Source organism: Asparagus officinalis, chromosome 10, assembly GCF_001876935.1.
Source record: "Asparagus officinalis chromosome 10, Aspof.V1, whole genome shotgun sequence".
NCBI lineage: Eukaryota > Viridiplantae > Streptophyta > Magnoliopsida > Asparagales > Asparagaceae > Asparagus > Asparagus officinalis.
In genome coordinates, this window is record NC_033803.1 from 10955194 (window position 1) to 10978950 (window position 23757).

At 36.2% G+C, this 23757-nt stretch overlaps 1 protein-coding gene across 1 annotated transcript in view; it reads left to right on the forward strand.

Annotated features, from left to right (window-relative positions):
• The window catches only part of LOC109825038 (protein transport protein Sec24-like At4g32640), a 41753-nt gene continuing 22206 nt past the window's right edge, over positions 4211 to 23757 (forward strand). The window contains exons 1-11 of the mRNA XM_020391727.1: positions 4211 to 4324; positions 8201 to 8440; positions 8612 to 8686; positions 8781 to 8879; positions 9007 to 9118; positions 11628 to 11755; positions 12258 to 12377; positions 18637 to 18717; positions 19348 to 19425; positions 19551 to 19643; positions 20000 to 20054. Of these exons, the coding sequence (XP_020247316.1) occupies positions 4298 to 4324; positions 8201 to 8440; positions 8612 to 8686; positions 8781 to 8879; positions 9007 to 9118; positions 11628 to 11755; positions 12258 to 12377; positions 18637 to 18717; positions 19348 to 19425; positions 19551 to 19643; positions 20000 to 20054 (1108 nt within the window). The 5' untranslated portion in view covers positions 4211 to 4297. The remainder of the gene's footprint in view (positions 4325 to 8200; positions 8441 to 8611; positions 8687 to 8780; positions 8880 to 9006; positions 9119 to 11627; positions 11756 to 12257; positions 12378 to 18636; positions 18718 to 19347; positions 19426 to 19550; positions 19644 to 19999; positions 20055 to 23757) is intronic.

The following is a 23757-nucleotide window of genomic DNA, read 5'->3' on the forward strand; positions in this document are numbered from 1 at the left end:
CCTCTTTTTGATGTTGTCAAAGGGGGAGAAAATACCACATATAGCTTACAAAATTAACTTCTGTTATATATGGTCATATGGTCATGTATGATTTATTCTTGTTTTGGCTCATATGTGGATTATCAGTGTATACTTCATATTCATGTATAAATTGTTTGCCATCATCAAAAAGGGGAAGATTGTTGACCCTATAGTTTTGAAGATGATTTAACAAACAATTTATTACTAATAAGTTTTCTAGTGTTTTGTGTTTTTTGTTCTCTTTTCAGGTATTTCAACACGCGTCATTAAAGTGTTAAAGATTCAAGTTCATCTGCGTGAATTTACCTGGGTATTTGTTTAGTTTACTTATATATATTGTATGATGATATCTAAGCTCAATATATATACACTTAACACGATTTTTGACGTTTTCTATCATATAGATGATTTTTCATTAAACGTTGATAAAATATCTTTATCTCTTGTTTACATCTCTCTCATACTTTATTATATACATATAATATATGCACAATATATATATGAATATTTACAAGTCCTATATCAACTTTCACTTTCATAAAAATACAGGTTTTCTAAGCATTTTTCAAAAACAGGTAGTTTTCACAAACGAAATTTGTTTTTCCAAAAATTCCTTTTCAAACATGTTCATTTCATCATTTATAAACGTTCCCCAAAGTTTCACTATTTTTGGATATAAATTGATATTTTCGTCGGTCGACCGCCAGCTTCAAAACTTGTTTTCTCACGTTTTTTTGAACTAATCGGTCGACCGTACCGGTCGACCGACGAATTGTCAGAATGAGCCTAACGACTAGTTTTTTAAATGGTCTTTTTGGTCTTTTACTTATTTCTAGCTGTTGTTTTGGGGTGCTATATATACCCCATTGCTGCTCTTCTTCTCTATCCATCAAGAAATCCAAGTTTGCTGTTTAACAAGTTGTTAATCGCGTTTAAGAGCTGTTTAAGAGTTGTTTCGTTAATCTGTTTTCAAGAGAAAGTTTTCTACAACAAGAAGAGGCTCTCATATTCCATTGGGATCATATTCTTCAGCTCCTCTTGTTTATTGAGAAGTTTTTCTAAACTCTTTCCATATAGCTTACTATTTCACTTTCATTTGATTAGCTATATTCATTAAGTTATTTATTGAGTTTTATTCACTATTATCACACACACTTATTGAGCTTGATATTTCCATATTATATATTGTGGGTTGTGGGGTGTGATTTAGTGAGTGTGAGCTTCATTGTGTTCTCACTTGTTAATTGAGAACAAATCATTGTATTTAACTTTTATTTGTAAGAATCACTTGTAATACACTTGTACACCGAGAGAAGTGTGAGGAGAGAGAGACGGGGTCAAATCCAATAGGAGTGGCGTCGATTGACGAACCTAGGGAGAGGTTGTAATCGAGCACTTGAGGAGGAAGACACGGGCTAGATTCCTACACTTAGTGTGTAAAGTGTGATTGTTGAGTGATTGTGTAGTGTGAGAGTTTTCGGTGAACTTGTAAACCGAGTGTGTAGAAGTTCCGGCTTCCAAACCGGATTGTGATAGTGGATATCTCCTCGAGGTGAGGAGCGGGGACGTAGGTCGTGGGGACCGAACCTCGTAAACATATCGTGTGTTTGTGTTTTGCTTGTCTCATATTTTATTTGTGCATATTCTTATTGTTCTTATTGTTCATATCCATCTCTTGCAAGAACATATTGATCTATATAATTTTAATTAGCTTCTAATTGGAATTAGATTAGCATAAGACCCTAATCACCCCCCCCTCTAGGGTCTAACACTAATATCGCGAGTTATATATATACATGGGCCAAAGGGCCAATGCTTGACTTGAAGGCATGGCCCCCGGATAAGTTTACGGGGACCCAATTATATATATGGAAATATTCTTTTCTAATTCAAATAACATGTAAAATAAGAATAATATGCTTGTGTGTCCTATGGTAGGCTTTGTTTGATATCTGCAATTAGAAATTTCCTTTATTATCACCTTATATAGGTTATTACCTTAGATGATTATGGATTCTCGTGAGATGTGGACTAGTTATATTTCTTTTCATACATAGATTGGGATTAATATTTAATTATTTATAATTTGAGACATATGGTATATACATGAGAGTTTCATTATTTTGATTATTTCGCTCGATGTACTACGTCTCGTGTTGTAGATTTTTAAGTATTAATTCCATCTAGTTGTATGACCTTATTACTCGGATGTTTGTGGATTCTTCTGATTATTATACTCTAGTAGCTGATTGCATCTAACTTGTAGTATTCCAGCTGCATGTTTCTATTTATTATTACTGTTATTGCATTGGCCGTTCGACCATTTCTATTCTTGCTTTTAAGATATTGTCGTGTGCCATGCACGCTGACGTACTCCTATTTCTCTCGGGTGTACGTCAGATTTAGAGGACAAACAACTTTAGTTTGGAGTCGTAAAGGAACCAGAGGATTCTCAACAGGAGTGCTGTGCAGACCTAGTAGAAGACCCTGAAGCTTAGCTAGTGGATCTTAGTTTACTTATGTAGTACATTCTCTTTTAGTCTTTTGAGAAATTTAGTTATTTTGCAGTACTTCCTTTCATTTCTGTTGGACTATGTATTTTCATATTTTTAGTTTGTCTGTTTTGTAATAAGGGCATGGTTGACCCAAACTTGATGTCTCTGATGATATTTTATTTGTGATATGATTTCTTCTATTATAACTTGTTTATTATATTCTTGCTAATTGTGATCGGGGACCTGTGACTTCGCATTGTATATTACTTAATGCTTAGCATATTAGGTTGAGAAGAAATGATATTTTATTTATTCTCCTCAATTTAATGCGTCGCGTGCTTGTTCACGTACCGTTTCTCTGGTATTTTGGGAAGCTGAGCGTGACATAGGTGCAGGAGGGTAATCTCTTTAATTCATCTTTTATTATTTGTAAATTTTAAAAATTTTAAAATTTCAGGGTTGTTTTTTATAATTTGAACTTTTGAGTGTGTTTCTATATTTTTTGGTACATTAAGGATATTAATTAAAAATTTTAAATTCTTAGGAGGCTGCTATTAATTTTTTGATTTTATATCTATTGTTTTAATATTTGATATGTCAAAAATTTTCAGGTGGTTATGGTAACATGATATGATATGATATTTTGAAACGCAAAATAATATATTTTTTACAATTTTGCCGCTGCGTGCATCATTGGACGTCAAGATTCACCGTATCTTTCTCATCGTGTGAATATTAAAGCACGTCACGTGCAAATCACATGACCATGCTCTCCGGCCTTAACCCCGCGTTAAGTAACGCTCACTCACCCAAGTACTCACACTGCTCCAATTTCCACCGCCTGTGCAACAAACCAGACCAATCAAATCCATCCACATCAGCGTCTGATGAGCTGTCATCACTTAATTCGTTCGCATACCTGTACCTTGGTCTACCTTCACACCCGATCGAGCCCGGGATCAAAGATTACCCCATTTCTCAACTCGCGAGCGTTATACTATATTTTTCTCCATTTCTATTAATATATTTCTCTCTCTCCTTGCTTCGATCGCCCAGATCTCGATCCCTCTCTCTCTCTCTCTCTCTTTCTCTCAACAAAAAACCTCATTGGGAGAAAGAAATCTAAAAGCCATGGCGTCCTCGTACCCTCGCCCTCGCCCTGGCTTCCATAATCCTCCTCCAAACCCTAACAACCCCCCCAATTTTCCCCCGAATCCTAACCCTAGCAATCTCCGCGACGCCATGTCGCCAACCTCCAGCGATCAACCGCCCCCCCTCCTCACCCCCTCCGCCGCTCCCCGGGGTCCCACCGATCCTTCCCTGCCCCGCCCCGGGCCACCGCCTATCGCCGTCTCTGGCGCCCCGCAGTTTCCCCCTGCCGGCCTATGAACAACGGCGCCGTCGTTCCGCCGGCGGGCGTCGTGGCCACAGGCAGCGGCCTTTTAGCGGCCTCCTCGCGGCCCACGGCCTTCTCTCAGACAGCTCGGTGGGCCCACATCGGCAGGCCGCTCTATGGGGAGCCCGCCGCCTCCTCAGGCTGCTCCTTCGGCGTCCCAGCCTTATGACTGCGGCCGCCGCAGCCTTTTCCGGCAGCTGCTATGACCATCACAACCGTTCCGCGGGCGGCTGCAGCAGCATCGCAGCCGTTTCAGGCCGGTGGCGTTCCGCCAGCAGCAGTCTCCTTCAGCCCGCCCCACCGCAGCCATTTTCAGGACTGCGTCAGCCTCCGTTCTCTGTGCCACCGCAGGCTGTGCTGGCCGGCTGCGCCATTTGGAGCTCCGATGTGGTCTTCACAGCCTCCAAGAACGGTGAGTCCTCGAAAACTTTGAAAGCTCGTAAAGATGGTTTGAATGTTTAATTGAATCAAACTGTAATATCTAATCATCGAGTCATCTTATAACTAGCGCACATTATGATCTACTGAAGATATCTGTTTCGTTGGTGGTAGATTGTCGATATTACAGTTATTGAGCTTAGTATTGAGTAAACCTTCGTTCGTATTTTTATGAAATTGTTCTTCTCATAATTTAAAGTTTGCGTGTTCTTAAAAAGTGGTCTAGGCGTCCGCTAGGACTAAGCAGTACTTAAGCTGCCGCCTATGTCCCGGTAGTGCCTGGGGGAGCATGAGCTGTTATCCAGACTGCAACGCTTAGATCGTGGTCTAATTTCCTCCGCGGTCGCCTCAATGCCACCTCCCTGGTCTTTTTCACCGTCCTCCAACCTTTAGCAAGACCTCCACCTCCAATTAAAAGAATAAGAAATAGAAATCCATCCAGGGCCCTCCTAACCGCGTATACAACCCCTACCGCATTCTGTAACATTAGTTCGTCATAGTACACATTTGGGATTTAATTGTTTTTTTCTCATTTTTTATAACTAAAGTGATCTGATTTTGAATAATTTAATTATATAGACCCCTCCTAAAGTTGAAATGTGAATCATGTTATGTCTAAGTTTCTATCGAGATTGAGTTGGTATTTGATAAATAATTCTCGATTTATACTCTAGACTAGTGTGCACCCCGTGCAAAGCATGACCCCCTATTTTTTAAGCACCACATTTTGAATTTGCCTCCCTCTAAGTTTTGATATATTTGATTTAATTATTGTATGCTTAAAAGTAGAAATCATATCTACTAATCTATACTTAAAGAATGATTCAAGTTTTATTACATTTACTTTAGATATCATATCTACTCATCTATACTTAAAGAGAGATCCAAGTTTTAATACATTAGATTTACTTTTTACTGTTTATGATATAGTATATTACTGTAGCATGAATAATAACTTCACGTCTGGAGGAGTAGATTTGATTTACTGTTTATGATACCGTAAATACTGTAGTATAAACATTAACTTCCGAGTGTAGAGGACCACATGCGATTTACTATTCACTATAGTATTTATTGTAGCATGAACAATATTCTTTGGATTCTCTTTTAAGTATAGGGGAGTAGATATGGGCTCTATTATTGGCATGTTTAAGTGTTATTAAAGGTGATCATGTTATGTGATATATTTTGATGCCTATAGTCCCATCCCGAGCTTGTAAGCCTGTCTACGCGATGTAGGCGTCGAGACCAACCGAGCGCAACTCATTGTTTGGCTCAATCTACTAAAAAGATTATTAACCATCATTGCACTTGTCTCCTTTGTCCTACTAATTAAACTTATCAATAATTTACTAATTAAACTTATCAATGTCTTCACACGAGCCATGTGTGACTATAGTAGAGGAGCGTCATAATCATGCCCCTTTAGATAGATGATGCCCTAATCGCAACATTTGATAACTAGTCCATCTCGGTATCATAATCAGACAATGTGGATTCTAGAGGCGACTCTTATGAGTTCAAGAAGTGGCTTCCATTGATCACACCCAATGTACTACTTACTCTTGTGTAACACTTTCCCACACTTCCAACGGGCAACCTGTCAGCCGACAACCCGGGATGATTGTGTTTGAGGGAGAGTGATAAAGATGAGGATGAGTTTAATTTGTGAACCTTGAGATTCATTTTTGGCAGGGGATCGAGCTAAATAATATGTTGCATTCGGTAGGTCCCGAAACTTATATGTGCCAAAAGGTTCGCAGGCTCGAGCGTGACAAATGGTTTAAGAGCAGTTAACCAGCTAGAAGTGTGAAACTAAGTGATCTGCGAACCAAGTGTTATATCGCGTGAGAGCAATGAGAGTCACCTCTAGAACATGTAAGAGCCACCTTTGTAACCCACATAACCTAGTGGTGATAGACCAATTATCAATGCTATGATGAGTACATCACGTATCTAAGTTGACATGATTTTTAGGGGCGGAGGGCCAAAGTGGCCTCGACCCCCCTTAAAATTTATTATCCCACTATATATACAAAGTGCAAGGAAAGAAATTGAAACCAAGAGCTATAATGATCTCTTAGTTTTAGTCAATTTATGTAGCTGCATAGTCGTTTTGGTTAAAATATCATACAAAGTAGCGTATATATTTGTATTATTGCACCGTAACTGTGCATAAAGCTAGAAACGTGCCAAATATCACTATATTTTTGAATTAAATAGGCTCTTCACCGATGATCATCTTAGATAATTTTGGATGGTAATAAGGCATATAAGAATGCTCAATTATGTATTATGGTAATCTTAACACATGTTCTTAGTTACTTTAAGATTTATATAATGAGATTGCTATAGATCTATTTTAGTTAAGTAGTTTGGTTCTCTAATTGTGATATTTTTTTCTTAAATTCAAGGGATTAGTAAAGTTGCTAAGTAGTTGGTTGAATGGAAGATGAACCTTTATGTATTTTGGTGTATAAGTGGGTGAAGGTTGGACTACTTTGAAACTCGATTTTAATAATCTTGTTATGTAATGAGATTTAGATACTAACAAATCATAAAAAGTTATATTTTATAATAAGAACAAATTTTCACTGTAGACCCAAACAAAGTTTTAATTACCAAAATCGACCCATTTTTTTTAATTACCAAAATCGACCCATTTTATGCCACGTAAGCTTAATCACATTTCTTAATTAGTCGGGGTTGGCAACCCCGATTGTTTAGGACATTAAAAATTAGGTTTAAAGCTTCTAATTGGGGTTTAACAACTCCTAAACAGTCGGGGTTGGCAACCCCGACTAATTAGGAAATGAGATTAAGCTTACGTGGCATAAAATGGGTCGATTTTGGTAATTAAAAAAAATGGGTCGATTTTGGTAATTAAAAAAAAAGGGTTGATTTTGGTAATTAAAACTTGGTTTGGGTCTACAGTGAAATTTTGTTCTTTATAATAATGTTTATTAATTTTGGGACCCTCTACCAAAACTCTTAACTCCACCGCTGGTGATTGTGATGCCCTACTAGTATTGCCCCACATGGGGTAGTGGCAAAGTAAAGGATGGGTTTATGATGTAAACTTTGAGATTCAAGTAGCGACAATGGTTAACTATTTTTGGCGGTGGATTGAGCCAAACAACTTGTTATACTCAGTGGATTCCATGGCTTACACCGCGTTAACTAACGTGGCCTAGGGTGACACTTGTAGTTTGAAAGATCTGTAAGCTCGGATTCATTATTACAGTCATTAAGTTCATGGAATGCCTGAATTTTCAATCTAAAACTAACATACAATTTTGACTAGTATTCCAAATGAATGCAGTTGCTGATACCCTGAGATGACATCAAACTTCATCTTTTGAATTTCATTCTGGAGTTTATGTTTTCCATCTTATTTCATATATTTTTAGCTAGTGTAGCATCGTCACTTGAGGAACATACCCATATCTAATGTTTATTCAATACTTAGATATTCTTGGATATTTGATGTGTGATGACATCTGTTTTAGACATCGTTAATTTGTATTAAAAAATTAAAACTTATGGATGATGGATTCACTATTCTATTTGAATGTATACACATTGATTTATTTGTTCTTCTCAGTTTCTCACAAAGAATATGATTAGTCACATAATTTATTAATGTGCACATGTATAATTTTGTTCTTTTTACATCCATGAGCTGTGATGGGCCTGTATTCTAAATATGTTGGATTCACATTATTCATAAGCATCCTTGACATTTGGGCTCTACATCCTAGTTTCCAATAATTTTTTGAATTGTGTTGTCTATGATGTATCATAGTCGTATGGGATATTTGTATTCATGTTCTGCAATTATCTGTTTCAGGGTGCTGTGCCCATGCCAAGTGGTATGCAAGCTCCACCAAGAATGTTTGGCATGCCACCAACAAACTCGATGGGTCAACAGGTGGCTCCAGTCCCTCCAGTGATGGGGCACTCACCTCTCTCTACATCCCAAATTGGTGGGCCTTCAAAGATTGATCCTAATCAAATCCCACGTCCCACACCAAGCTCTTCAATTGCCCAATTTGAAACACGGCAATCAAATCAAGCCTGCATTCCCCCGGTATACCTTGCTATAGAGTAACCTTTCATTTCGTAAAATAAGTGTAATTTAAGTTTAATCTAGCTAGAGGCTGCACATTTTTTGTCTTTACTTTTTTACTTATGAAAGTTCTATCTTTATTTTTTTCCTTTACCATTTGACCTAAATGCAAATGTACTATTGTTTGTAAAGCCTGCGACAGGTGATTTCATTGTTAGGGATACTGGAAATTGCAGTCCACGTTTAATGAGGTGCACCATGAGTCAGGTAACTATTTCTTGATCTTTCTTTTAACTGCTTTCGGAACTTCTAAATTGACAGCGTTTAGTTCTGTTTAATTTAAAAATGCATTATTCGTCAGATACCATGCACTGGTGACCTCTTGTCAACTTCTTGCATGCCTTTGGCATTGATGATACAACCCTTGGCACTTCCACATCCAAATGAGGAGCCTATTCAGGTGATTTGATGCCTTGTTATCCTATACCTTCAGTTATATCCAACATCCTTTGTTTTTATATAGCTTACTTTAAGGTGGATGGAAGCTTTATTATATTCTTTAGACTGCTCACTATTTGGCTCTCTAGATTGTGGACTTTGGAGAAGGTGGACCTCTTAGATGCTCTCGTTGCAAAGGGTATATAAATCCCTTTATGAGATTTGTTGACCATGGGAGGCGGTTCATCTGCAATTTGTGTGGTAAGCATCATTTAGCAACGTCTAGGAACTTCCATTTCATATATTCTCATTGTTCTTTGTAGTCTTTGAAACTTTCTTATTAATTTTTTCTAGAGATATGTTTGGCCTAAGCTAGAGTAGGATTCTATTATTTTTATTGTGCTTAGAGTTGTTGTTTGACTTTTGGTTTCGTTATGTCTTTCTTATCCTTATTGCTTAAGAAACGCTTCAAGGCTCATGACAAAGAATTGATTTTTTTCGTTTTGAGAGGTTATTTACCACAACCATGAAGGCCTCATATTGCCCCCCTTATTCTGTATTGGTTGTTGATGAACTCATTACAAAACACGTGCACATTATGTGCTGATGACAATGTTAATTAACGAGACTGTGATAATTTTTAAAGTAATAAGACAAAGAGAAGCTCTCAAATCTAGACATTATTTGCTGATGACAATGTTAATTAACGAGACTGTGTCAATTTTTAAAGTAATAAGACAAAGAGAGGCTCTCAAATCTAGAGTATTTAGAATTAGTAGAACAAAAACAAAATACATGAAATATAACTATATAAAATTGTGACGAAGAATGCATGCATATTACTTATTGACAATCAATAAATATTTAGGAGTAATCAATTTTGCTACTTAGGACTTGTCTTTGTCAAGATGGTTACGTTGAGATTGATGTGATTCATCAAATCAAACTAAGAGGTTAAAGTGGGTGAGAGATTGAAGGGCAAGTTTTTTAGTACAATTATAAGACTAGTAAAGCTTTATGAATCAAAATGTTGGCTTAAGAAGTAATACGTGCAAAAAATGAGTGTATCAAAATGTTGGCTTAAGAAGTAATACGTGCAAAAAATGAGTGTAACAGTAAGGAGAATGCTACAGCCTACAGACAATGTGTAGAAATACACTAACAGATCGGATGTGAAATAAACTCACTGATAGAAAGTTAGATGTTGCTTACAAAGTGGAGGGGAATCAATTGAGATGGTTTGGCTATGTGCAATGGAGACAGCTAAACGTATCAACTAAAAGAGAAGTGATAAGGTCATAACAAATTGAGCAAGCAAGAATATAGGTAGGTGCAAGTCGGTAAGAGAACTTGGTTGGAAGCAATTAGAAAGGATATTCTAGTAGTAACTTAATGAGATGATCCTTAGCAAAACTGAACGAAAGAATAAGACTTGTTATTGTTGTTAGTTTTGCATAGGTCATACGTTACTTGCCAGTTTCATCTAAGATCTGCGTTTTTGAAGGCCTTAATATCTGTAGCAAATAAGAAAAAGGAAATCACTTAAAATGGTAAATCAAATTTATTCATAAAGCTCAGTGGGTGTAGATGGCTGAAGTTGAAACTTATGGATATGCAAGATGAGTGCAAATTTGAATTAAAAGAATTAAAATTAAAAATTGCAGTCATATAATGTGCTTTTTGTTATAAATAGGAGAGATCCTACCAGTAAAGAAGAATTTGCCTTACTAACTCCTTTGGTCTTCCATTTATAAATCTAGTTAGGAAATCAGAAGAGGGGGATTATTTTTTTAATATTTTCTTTAGTTGCAATACGGTTTCCTATTTTGTTTTGAATGTATCTTTTTTCCAGAACCGCTTGGAGGAAAGAAGTGTGACAAGTAATCTAATTGAGGAGGGATTTAGCTCATTGGAATGTGCGAAACCACCTTCTCAATTGCCTCTTCTATACCACAGATGACGGCTATCATTTTTTTATTCGAGGGCCATTCTTGTATACTATAGTCTAATTATGAGTACAGGATTATTTTCTGCTGCTTTCCTTCAGACTTGTTATCCTTAGGGCTTCCGGCGAGTACACATGATCAAATAGTTTCAAATTAGCAATGATTAAATTTTCTTAGTGGACAGCTGCAGAACATGGTTGTTCCTATTTTTGTTGCTGTCTAGTTCTCAACTGTGATTATTGTAGATTTTATTGTGCAACCTGAGCTCGACATTCACATGTAGTAACCTTCCGGTAACACCCTTCATTTTCTGTTCTTTTGATTCATATATTACGAAACTGGTTATATTTATAAGAGATCTGGCTGTATACATCTAATCTAATATAAGAGAAATCTAGACTTCTGGTGGTTTCTTTGTCTGATTAGACTAGGCAACAACTGACACGGATGGCCTCCGTGTTATAAGATCAAAAATACTCTCAGAAGTTGGAAAATTTAGAAAATGACATGAGCAGGGAATGCTGACACTTTCTTCATTTACAAGTTACAAGATACCATATGACATGAAAGACTACATCTCCTTGTTAGAAAACCGCACACTTCATATTTCTTCATTTCTGAAGAAACAAGTATCTAAGGCCTTATTCTCTTGGGTTCTAGCCTCCTAGTTACTGTTTTGATATCTGGAGTTTTATGTATTTGGTTCATTTTAATTATTTATATCTTTCTTGCCACTTGTAATTGTCCAATCCTATCTTCTTGCACTTCTCTCAGCTCCCAAAAATGTTTGGAGTTCATACCTTTTGACATTCTATTTCTGGCAGGATTTACTGATGAGACACCTAGAGATTACTACTGTAATCTTGGTCCAGATGGTAGGAGGCGGGATGCTGATGAGAGGCCTGAGCTGTGTAGAGGAACAGTTGAATTTGTTGCCACTAAGGAATACATGGTTTGTTAACTTGTTTGATTAGCATTAAACTTATTTTGTTACCCATTTTATTGTAACTTAATTTTCCCCCTAAATTTGAAACAAGTAAGAAAAATTGACTTGTTATGCAAGTATCTCTGATATTGTTTGTTCTATTCCCTCTTTGTTGGAGCATATGCGTTCTTTATGTGCATTCATTATCTTTACTTTGTTGGATATTCGTTACTTTGAGAATTGGTTGGAAATTATTTTTTAGCATGCAGTAAATTGCTTAGTTCATGTTACTTAAGTAATTAATAAATGTCGGAGCTGCTAAGCTCAAGTTCCTTGGTTTTTTGAACGGTCATCATGTTTTCTTTTTGTTTCTTTCTTTTCACACTCTGCATTTGAATAAATTTTTCTTACACGCAATTTTGTCTGCTCAGGCTAATATTTAGATTTGCAATTAATATTTTTGTGATCAATTTTCTGTTTCTTTAAAGTCTAAAATTACCTTATTTTGCATGCTTTGCCTTATTTCCAGATTCGTGAGCCCATGCCTGCAGTTTTTTTCTTCCTCATTGATGTCTCAATGAATGCCATACAAACTGGTGCCACTGCAGCAGCCTGCAGTTCAATCAGCCAGTCTATTGCGGAACTTCCGGTAACTTCTCCTCATTTTCTTCTTGGCTCATGTTTTCTTGTCATGCATTTCTGGATATGCTCATCAATGTACATTATAGTCAAGGGGACCGAAGTATCCGATACTGGAGTCTAGTGCTTTAATCTGTAGTTCTGTTTCTATCATGTATTCATGTTATAGCTGCATATTTTGTTATAATATCTGCACATATAATTATAGGTATTTATGAAATCTCCTCAAGGTTTTACCAAAAATTAAGAAAGCCCTCGATGTTGCTTTTTAATTTCACATAACCAAGTCATTCTGTATTCTTTCAGTTTTCCCATTAAATAAGCATGTGCCTTGCACATAAGGATATTCTCTTTTTTTCTTTTGAGAATTATGAGGTTATTCTCCCTCCCAAAAACCAAGTCCTCTTTGGTCTTATTTATTTCTTCTTTTTTTTTTCTATTCATCATTCAACCTTAACAATGACTGCAAGTGCTTCGAGCATCATGTCAAACATGGGGGTGTGTATGATCTCTCTTCTCTTCTTCATTTCAGCATTGTTTATTTTTTTTCAAATTCATTAAGTTGAACCATCGATCCTCTATGTTCATCTATTTGTGGGTAAAATTACATTTTCATTCTCGTGGACAAGGTCTCTTTTCCTAACCTCTATGCTATTAGAGATTAGGACATATTCTCAACTGCCATTATAATATGAGGGTTCTCATGCTTATCTTATGACAGTCTGGAAGAATATCTTAAGTGCAGGAAACAAACTTACAAATTTTGAATTTGTGATGACAAATATTCTTCAAACTAGAGGAAAATTTTGATTGATTTACTTTTGAAAAAGGAGTTGAATCAAGCACAAAACCATTTAATGGAATCATAAGGTCATACCTGGGAGTTAGGTGGATGATGAATGAAACTTTTTGCATTTGGAGTCGAGATTCAATGAATATTGATTGAGTGAAAGAAATAGGAGGAAAGGTAATAAGATAGGGCTTTACAACAAGAATTATGGTTAAAACAAGAGCAAGACAGTAATATTACATCCAAGGTTTTAAATGTTGGATGTCGGGTTCATGTCGGACGACTAAAATTCATGCTGGATAGCGGAAATTGGGGATATTCGGGGGACATGAAAAAAATATTGGATTGCCATATTGGATGGCGTTCATACGTGTAATATAAATATCATAAATGAAATCTAAACATGCTTAATAAATTATATTGTCTAAACATATAGAAAAGTAAATAATTTGTGATGCTTAGGGTTGATGTTGAAGGAAAGAGGTGAGAAAAAAGGAGTCCCATGTTAGCGGTTAAGGAGAGAGATCGCCGATATTGATGTCGAAGGAACATGTCGAAGAAGAGATTGATGAGATGTCGAAGGAGAGAGAGAGAAGATGAGCGACGGAAATGAATTTGTTCTTTTTTCCATTTCCCCTTACTGATCGGGTTTTGTATTTGAAAGCAATATTAAGACAATCAAGAATTTAAATCCAAATATGATTAGATAAACATAGCAAAAAAAATAAGCTAAATTTTCAGACTGAAAAATCGCACGACATAGCCAACAGTCCTCGATGTATACATACGACATGTCCCCTGATATATTCGACATGAATCCTGAAAACGCAATAGGTATTGAAAAGCTCCATATCGTGTCGGTTGGCCCCTAAATCCGACATGACAGCTGGCATTTCAAACACTGATCACCTCTAAGCTTAAGTTGACTTAATGGCAGGGTTATATGCAATGAAGAAATAACAGCAAGGAGTATCGTAATTTTGGGTAAAACCTTGAGAGAGAGGGGGTTTCAGAATACTTGCTATATTTATTGACTTCTTTACTTGTCTTTGTGGTTAGTTGGCATAGTTTGTCCATTTCCATCTCTGTTTTTTTTCTTTCTCGTTTGGGGTGTGGATGTGTGTTTCTCTATGTTGGGGTGGCATGGGGTGTGCAGTTCATGTGTCATTGTAAAAAGATAATTTGTGATTCTACTCTTAAGAAAATTTAATATCTTTTTATTATACTAGTTCACTGGAGTTTTTTCCTTTTAATTTTAGTATACCATTCACTTTTTCGTCCTCTTCTTCTTTTATTATTATTATTATTACTTTGGGGTGGGGTGTGTGTGTTTGGTGGGGGGTGGGGGTTGTATACACTATACTATGATACCAAGGTTTTAAATATCGGATATCAGGGAAATATCGGATGACCAAAATTCATATCAGATTGCGGATGTCGGGAAAATATCGGGGATATGTGGTAAATATCGGAATGCCATAATGAATGTTTGCATACATAGTATAATACATTAAAATGTAATCTCAACATATGTAATGAAATTTAAGCATACAAAATATGAATAATATATGTTTAGGATCACTAATCAACCTTCTAAAACAAACAAAAGTACAAAGCAACATTGCAACATTCGATCTGCTTTTTTTAGGGCAAAATGTCATTTGATATAATGGGAAAATCTTGATATCTCGCCCAAAAATTCCAAACATGGTATATTATTTTGCAACAAGTTATATAAAAAGATATATTGGTCCACATATCGGCTAATATATCGGTCATATCGGGGATTTATCACTCAAAATAGCCAAAAAACGGTAAAGGATATTTAAAGACCATATCGGTTGCGGCAAGCCCTGTAAAAGGATATATCGGGGGATATATCGGGCCATGTCGGGATATTTAAAACAATGTGTGATACTCATCAAATTCCTGTAGTTAAGTCTTTACCCCAAAATGTGCATTTAGTTATGCAGGAGAAGGTTAATATAGTCTGGGGGTCATTGATTTCAGTTATCACCTCTTAGTCCACCTTTCCCCCCTTCCAATTTATGTACTTTTGGATATTTTGTGTTAGACCTTCACCCAAAATTCAGCAGTTAGTTACAGAGGCGAGTGTTTAAATAGTCTGCAGTTTTTTTTATTGTAGATATCGACCCTTAGTCCACATTTTGTTCTTCCAACTTCAACAGACTGTTAGGTATCTTGTGTAGAGTTATCTAATAGGTGTAATCTTATCACCACTTACTATTTTTTTATTTACATTTCACTGAAATGCTGTTGTTATGAAACCAGCCGTATTTTCTTCTTATATTTCATATTTAGACTATGTTACTATAGACAGGATCCTTATTGTAACATCTGTCTTGCTCGTTTTTCACATTATCATGCTTTTTTTAAGATGACTGCACATTATTTTGCTGTCATGTAATGTAGAATTTAGTTACATTCTTTTCTATCTACAAGCTTCTTCGATTTTCTTTCAAGAATATGTTATCAAAGAATTCCTTAACAACCCATTTCGCCTCGGATCATTTCTAGAGGTTATTTGACACCGAACTAGATATTGATCTCTCCATTGCATGTGATACTCCATAAAAAAAGGGCTCTTGTATCACAGCTTCGTTGAAATTTTCCTCTTCTTTTTCATTAATCATCAGTTAGTAGTGTTCTATTGTCATTACTTGTTTGTTAGATCGCTCGTCTCGACTTCTGCCATGCTCTTAGTTGATTGATTTTGATGGAAAAGACTTGAGATGATAATAGCAAGCTCTTTGTCCCGTGTCTATTTCTCTTGTGGCGCTGAATTTGCAGATGTTCAGTCAGACTCCTTTACCAGCTTAACAAATGTCCAAGTCCAATAGCAGCACTCATATGGGCTTCCGGGTGACGAGTTAGTTGAATCAGTGTCCTGTTATTAGTTGCTTCAGTGTTCCAGCATCAGTCTTCTCTCTCTCTCTCTCTCTCTATTCCAGCATGATTGTCGCATAGTGTGCTCGGAGGACCATCTACATTGATCAGAGTACCCTTCTGACATGTGGGTATTAAGCAAGTGATTAAGAAAACTTTGTAAATCTGCCTTAATCATATTAGGTAGGCATGAACCAGATAGCTATTATGATAGTTTTTTTCTTCCGGCAGTGTTTGAGTCCTTTGGTTTACTTTGATGATCTGTTATAATTTTCACAGGAATCAGAGTTTCTTTTTCATTCTGAGACAAGGTTTTTTTCACCCCCACCCCACAAAAAAAAGAAAAAAAAAAGAAAAAAATTGAAAAACCAAAAAATGTGCAATATTCTTACTTTACTTCTTAGAGCATGTTTGACAAACGGTCAAAATGGAAGTGGATTATAATCCATTATTGGATGTTTGGCAAGTGGATTATGATCCACCAAAAAACTTGGTGGATTATAATCCTTGAGTTTTGACCTAGTAAAAGACAATTATACTCCATATGATTTCACAAAATACGAGTTTGTATTTAATAACTCACCACCAACCCCATGTCTTTTTTGGTCATTTCGATAACAATAATGGATTATAATCCGCCCATTCGTCAAACACTCTATTGTTGAAATCAGATTATGATCCACCAAGTTTACAAACACTCTGGAGTCTGGATTAATCCACTTTAATTATTTCCATTTAAAGATAGTAACCCAAGTTGATTACAGTCGAAAATTCCCAAACATGCTCCCAATGGTTTTAAATTTCTTGCTTATGTGTCTATCCTTAGGGCTTATTATTATAGGATTTTAGTCTATTTTTTGATCCTTCAATTTTTGTATTCCCTTCACAAGTGGTTCATGTGCTTCTCCTCCCCTCGTCTGCTTCTGTGTGCATGAAGTCCTGTGATATGGGAGATATAGCTTGAGAGGACATATAAATTTTGTGCATTTAGGCTGTATTACCTGGGTACTGCTATCAAGATGTCATACCCCATTGCCCAGCACATACCCATACTGAAACTTTATGGACACACATTGGATATATTTATACATTTATTCGAAAATGTAATCCATTATATGATATATTTTATACTTAAACATGTGTTATACACTTCTTGGATGTATATCCTACAATTCATATCCATTTCTTGAAACTAGTTACACATGGTCGGGTTTGTTTCAGTCCATAGCCAAGTTCAAAGCTATAGCTTAAAAGTCCGTTCGAGTGTAGTTCGAAAAAAAAAGTTTCTAATTTATAATAATCAACATAGTAAAAGGAACTTGACAATATGATATGAATTTTAATATCAGTAAGATATGAATTGGAAATAACAATGATATCATGTAAATTACTAATTTCAGTTTATATGTGGCTGTATCCTGTACCTTACATTTAACAATTTTTTGGTCTTCTGTACCTGCACCCGTAGTGCTACCGGTGCCCGTTTCCGTGCAACTTAGCTTTTAGGTTCTGCATGTTTGCTGCCTGTAAATTATAGGGCTCCTAGAGAGTCCAGTTTATTCAAACCCACCCATGGTCTGGTCCAATTTTGCCTCCAGCTGAATCTGGAATCTAGTCCTTTTCCTTGTATATGTGTCTAATTCATCCTGAACTCCAAATGGTAGTGTTTGATCTTGTAAATTTGGACCCAACCTGTTAAAACCAAATCAATATGTAAAACATGCTAAAAATTAGTTTCATCATATGTATTACTGTTTAATAATACAAGTCAATATGGACCAAATTTAAAGTTCAAACTTGAGGTTGAGGGATCAGATTTGAACCTGGACTTGGGTAAAAACACAGATCTGAAGCTATTTACAGTGAGATCAGGTTAAGAAAGACCTACCTGAATCTGACCAACTCGTCTCCTTAGTAAACGGTGAGGATGTTGGTCATATAAACAATTACCAAACTCTTACCCTTTCTAATCAAAGGATTTAGCAAGTGGATTTTCTATATTTCTAGTAGGGGGTTACAGAAATTGATAAATTTACTATATTAGGAATGCTAAGGCAGGAACCTGAGCATGTCCTGAATGCAAGGTGTTCTTAGCTGCTTAGATTACTTGCACTTGGCTGTTTCTTCTTGTTTGTCAGTTGAATACTTTTTCTTCTTACACCCTTTCTTGAACTGCTGTCATTGTACTGGAAGGACTCTTGGATTTGATTTGTCTTATCAATAGTGATGTTTTTTATTCTGTTTCTTATGGGAAAATCAATGCTTGTCACATGGTTAGTTTCTTTCATGCTGGTGTATCTTTCTGCCATGACAACACTAACAAAATAAATCATAAATCTCCTGTTGTTTCTATTCCTGCTAGGTTATGTCAAAATGATTTGTCTTTTATATATTATTGACGAGTTACCATACTGGGGATATTTGTGTTCAACATCTTACACAAGTTTATGATTTGACAAACTATCGATTCTGCATGATCTGATAACCATGTGGCTAGTAATTTCTGTAGATCTTGTAATTTGTTATTGGAAGAAACTCATTCAGATTTATTGGCTGATACTTTGGCTCACAGGAAGGTCCTCGCACAATGGTGGGCATTGCAACCTTTGATTCGTCTATTCATTTCTACAATCTGAAACGAGTTCTTCAGCAGGTATGAAATTTAATTTTATTGTTGTTATCCATTACTTGCTATATGTCTTGACTGTATTTGGTATGACAATAGAAACGACTCATACCATTATTCTTGTTCTGACTTAATGAATTTTAAAATGCGTCTTTTTTAAGGTTCTTCATTAAAGCGGAGTGTTGCCATCCATGCTTGTCTATCAAGGATGGAAAAAAGTCCTCCCCTCATAGAAAATATTTATCACATCAGTGAGAGTTAAACAAAATTAACCTTAACGTGTCATGCAGTATCATTTTTCATGACTCATGGATTTTCACCGTTATCCACGTTTCCTCCTAGATTCATTAAGTGGAAGGTAAAACTAGGGATTTGAAGATTCTCTGTCGACAAAGCAAGGTGACTTGAAGTGATACGATTGTTGCAGTGAATTTTGCCTTCTAATGTTGTCAGGTGAACTGAAGTGATAGGATCCTTGCTAAGAGTTTAGTCTTCTAATGTTGTCTTCTTGTCTGTTAGGACATAGACATCATAAGAATATGCAATTACCTGTTGGCTTTCACACATATGTAAACCTTACATGGAATAAGGGGGTACTGCATATAATTTTATCTGTGGATTGCACATGTTTTGTTTTGACTCTTATTCTTTTTGCAGCCTGTGATGCTTATCGTTCCTGATATACAAGATGTTTATACTCCGCTTCATTCTGACATAATTGTTCAACTTGCTGAGGTTTGTCCTGCACATTTTCCTACTGTTGATATTGTTCCATCTACATGCATTTGTTTTACACTTACGGAGCAGGGTTTCATAATATCCTGCTTAGAGCATTTTTGTTGTCTTTTCTGAGGATTTAGTGCCGCGAACATCTGGAGCAGCTGCTTGACAGCATTCCCACCATGTTTGAAAGTAATAAAGTGGCTGAATCTGCATTTGGTGCAGCCATTAAGGTACTTATATTTTCCCAGGGTTGCCAAATACCTTTTGTTTTTTGCTGTCCATTTTCTTCTGTTATCCACAATAGTTGTTAGCATATTATTTGTCGTTACTGTGATCTTGAGTTACTGGTTTGCTTAAGAACAAACATTGTACACCAAAGTGAGAAGTTTGGTTAACATTTTTGTATGATTGAATTGAAAAATCAAATGCTCCTCTGTTTATGTTATACCATTCAACTAATTATTATGTAGCATGCAACTTCCTGACAGCACTAGGCCATACAAGGTTTTAAGTAACTGTTAGTTCATCTTTTTAATTTTTTTTCGCTTACTGCCAGTTGTATATTTATTTTATAAATTTATTTCAGGCTTCTTTCTTGGCTATGAAGCCCACAGGAGGAAGGCTTCTTGTATTCCAGTCAGGCAAGTGTCTATGTATAGCTGGTTTTTATCTATTTAAGTGCAACAAGGGTAATTTTTCCTATTTAAGAGGCTTGTTATTAAGTTCTTTGGCGATGGTTCTCTACATATCTTATTACACTGGTTTTTTGCTGCAAGATTAGTTTTTATTGCTAGAGTGAAGCAGTTGCGATCACTAGCATCACTTATGCGAATATTACTATAATAGATTGCATAGCAGATATGACATATAAATAGACTATCAAACGGATATTTCAGCAATGGTATGTGCCTACACACAGTTCATTGTTAGCAGATCTCTGCACAGGGTTCTTGTTAATACTTCTGTTTGTTCCTGGTAGACAGTTGTTCCTTCTAAGTAATTTCTTAAAGGTTCGAAATTCTCTAATGAGGCTTTAAAAGGGAAGTTCTTTGCAGTGAGCGTCATCTGGTTTTCACCTCACCAATCACGTTTATTTTGTTATCCAGTTAAGTCCAAACTCGATTTTGAGCAGGTATGATTAAGGTCAGGTTCAGGTCATGCACCTCCCTGCCGAGACTCAAGCCTGTTAACCCTAATCTCTGAGATATGCCTTGAACAGGTCAAGACCTGAAACAGGCCACCATCGTCAGAACCTGACACACATTCGATAACCAAAATTAGTTGAACCTTGACACATATTCGTTAACCTAAAATGATGTTGAAACTTAAATTTATTGCTGGGCTTGGTTTTGGAGGGGTTGAACCATGGTGCTTCAATGCTCATCTGTTTTGATGTGTCTTGACCGTCAGGAACTCTTTGGATATGACCCCAACATTTGAAGTAATAAAATATAAGGCTTAACAATTACATTGGTCTTGAAGATCTTCATTCAAAGTCTTAGATCTTTTTGACACACGCATGCTCATGCACCCGCAAAACAGCACAATATTTATATCAAAATTCCAAAAGGTTTCTGTGTTGGACACTCCAGGGCACCTCTGTCTAGTGTCGATGTTGACATGGGTTTAACCTAGTGCAGTTTAAGGTTGAGTTCTGTACTGAACAAAACAGGCTTATGACGCATCCTCAACCTTCACCATGTTGAAGACTTGGAGAAAATGAGCTTAAGTGAGGCATCCTCAACCTCCATCATGTTTAAGTAATCAGAGTCTTAAAACTTAAGTCGCAAGCTGCTACATGAGCTGACAAGCCACATTGGAGCATTGTTAAGTTTTGATTTGTTCAGGCGAATGCCGTAGTAGGATAAACTCAGACTGCTGTTGATGATGTGACATTTAGAATTGGTATCCAATAAACTTTCTGTAAAAAAGTAGTATGAAGTATTAGATTAAAATGATGCAGGTGGGTGATAATTCCATCAGACTTCATTTTCAGAGTGAGTGATCCAAATTGCAGGTGCATTCCAAGTTTTAAGCTGTAGCCAGATTATGCAAGCTGAACTTGTAGCATAGATGCAACATATGCTGTGTTGTGTAACTGAAATAACTGGGTAGAAATTTATGTTGTATGGATATGTAGGGTCTGATTTTGCTTATGTATACTAAGTGTAGGATCGCGACCCTTAAGAATAGACTGTGCTTTTATAAAAATCTGCGGAAGCTTTACACTTAAACACTAGAGAGTGAGTTTGCAAAGTAGATTATAAATTGTAAAGAAAGAATAACAATCTCAGAAAGTGAACATCACAAACACAAACATGTATACTGGTTCCACTTCCCCGGTGTACATCCAGTCCCCAAGCAAATCCCGCTTGAGAGTTTCCACTATGATTTTGAAACCTTACAAAATCAAAAGCAAACCTGACTAATTTACAAGACCATGCAAATTATAAACCCAATTGACAACACCATGCCAATTATAAACCGACCTCTAGATCAAGAGATCAACCCCTCATAAATTGAGAGAACATTTCTTTGAAACAATGTACAATTCCAATCCTATTAGCCTTGATGTGGATGTGAACGTGTAACAGTGGCTTATCAATCTTTTTAACTCTCTGAATATTCCCTAAACAAGCTCCAAGAATGATAGGAACAAAGGCAATATTAGAAACTCTCTTTTATGAAAAAACAGATCGAAAAACTAAAAGTTTAGAGAGTTAATTTGCACAATATGTGAATCTTACAAGTGCAAAACTTGGTGCTTGTTTTATGATGTTTAAACCTATTTATAGTTTCTGAAATGACATAATTTTAAACCCAATTAACGTTCACAAAACGGCTATAAACAGTCACTTATTCAAAACCTAAAATCTGAAAAATACATCTGTAGTCGACTACAAGTCATAGTAGTCGACTACACTGAGTCTAAACTGACTCTGTGAAGTCAAAAAATTACTTAGTAGTCGACTACAAGACATAGTAGTCGACTACACTGTAAACTCAGATTCTGGAATTCTATTTTTAGTATTTTGGCTGTAACTTTCTCATCCGACCTTGGAATAAGGTGATTTAAGATTTGTTGGAAAGCTGTTGAAGAGACCTACAACTTTGGTCTTTTGAGTTTTTTTCAGATTCGAACTGCTAGGGGTATAAATAAAATGTTTTAAGACTCACTTAATATCTATAAACTCTAATGGCTAACATAAGGGATTTTTATTATTAACCAACACACTAAGCATGTGTTAGTGTATTCTAATACTATGTGTGTGCATGTGTGTGAGTGATCAAGGCTTGTATAAATTTATAAGCAAAGAAAATGTAAAATTATATTTTAACAATAAAGTATGTTTTCTTTTTTGCTTCATTTTGCCTTGAACTCATCTATGTCTTGAGTATCTCTTTGAATATAATTATTGATATAGCTCTGATACTGGCATATTACAAAACAAATGTTACCACATAATACACATAACATATAATATTTGTTATCATCAAAACAAACTAATTTTGGGGTTAAGATTCCTAACAGGATACAGATGAATGTTCTTAGCTGTTCAATGTAAAATTGTATATTAATTTAACTTTTGTAGTGAAAGTGCTTTAAAACCTTTTTTTTTTACTTTTGGATTAACCAAGGTTTTAAATGTCGGCCGACATATCGGACATGTCGGTTGACATGTCGGTTTGAGGGCTTGAGCGATACGACATGAGCGTTTTCAACTCGTATATCGGTTTTCAGGGCCATATCGGAAATATCGGGCATATCGGCTGATTTTTCAGCTTTGAAAAATCGGCTGATATGACCATTTTTTAGATCTATTTTTTGTTATCGGGTTTGGGTTTAGTGATAAAAATCCAATCCCGTTTGACCCGTTCTCATGTTTAAGGGTTTCTTATGAACCCGATAGAAAGAAAAGAGAAAAATTAAGGCTGCAAGCTTGCAGCGGACATGAGAACCCATCACTCCTTTCGTGAACGACGACGCCATTTCCTCACCTCCATCTCGGTCTCCCGTCGCCCATTTGAATTTAGGAATGTTTAGATTACATTTAGGACATGATATACATATGTGCACCACCCGATATGACAATCCGATATTTAGTCCATGTTCCCCAATATATCCCCGATTTTCGCTATCCGATATGGATTTCAGCCGTCCGACATGAACCCGACATCCGACATTTAAAACCTTGGGATTAACCGTGGTATAAGAATAAGTCTTAACATGAATTCTTAAGTGAGCACTGCTCATTAATTTATAAAATAAGCAAAGCATGAGTACAAAATATACCATTTCTCAGATAAGCTGCCTTAGAGTTTAGATGTGATATCTGGTGGAGC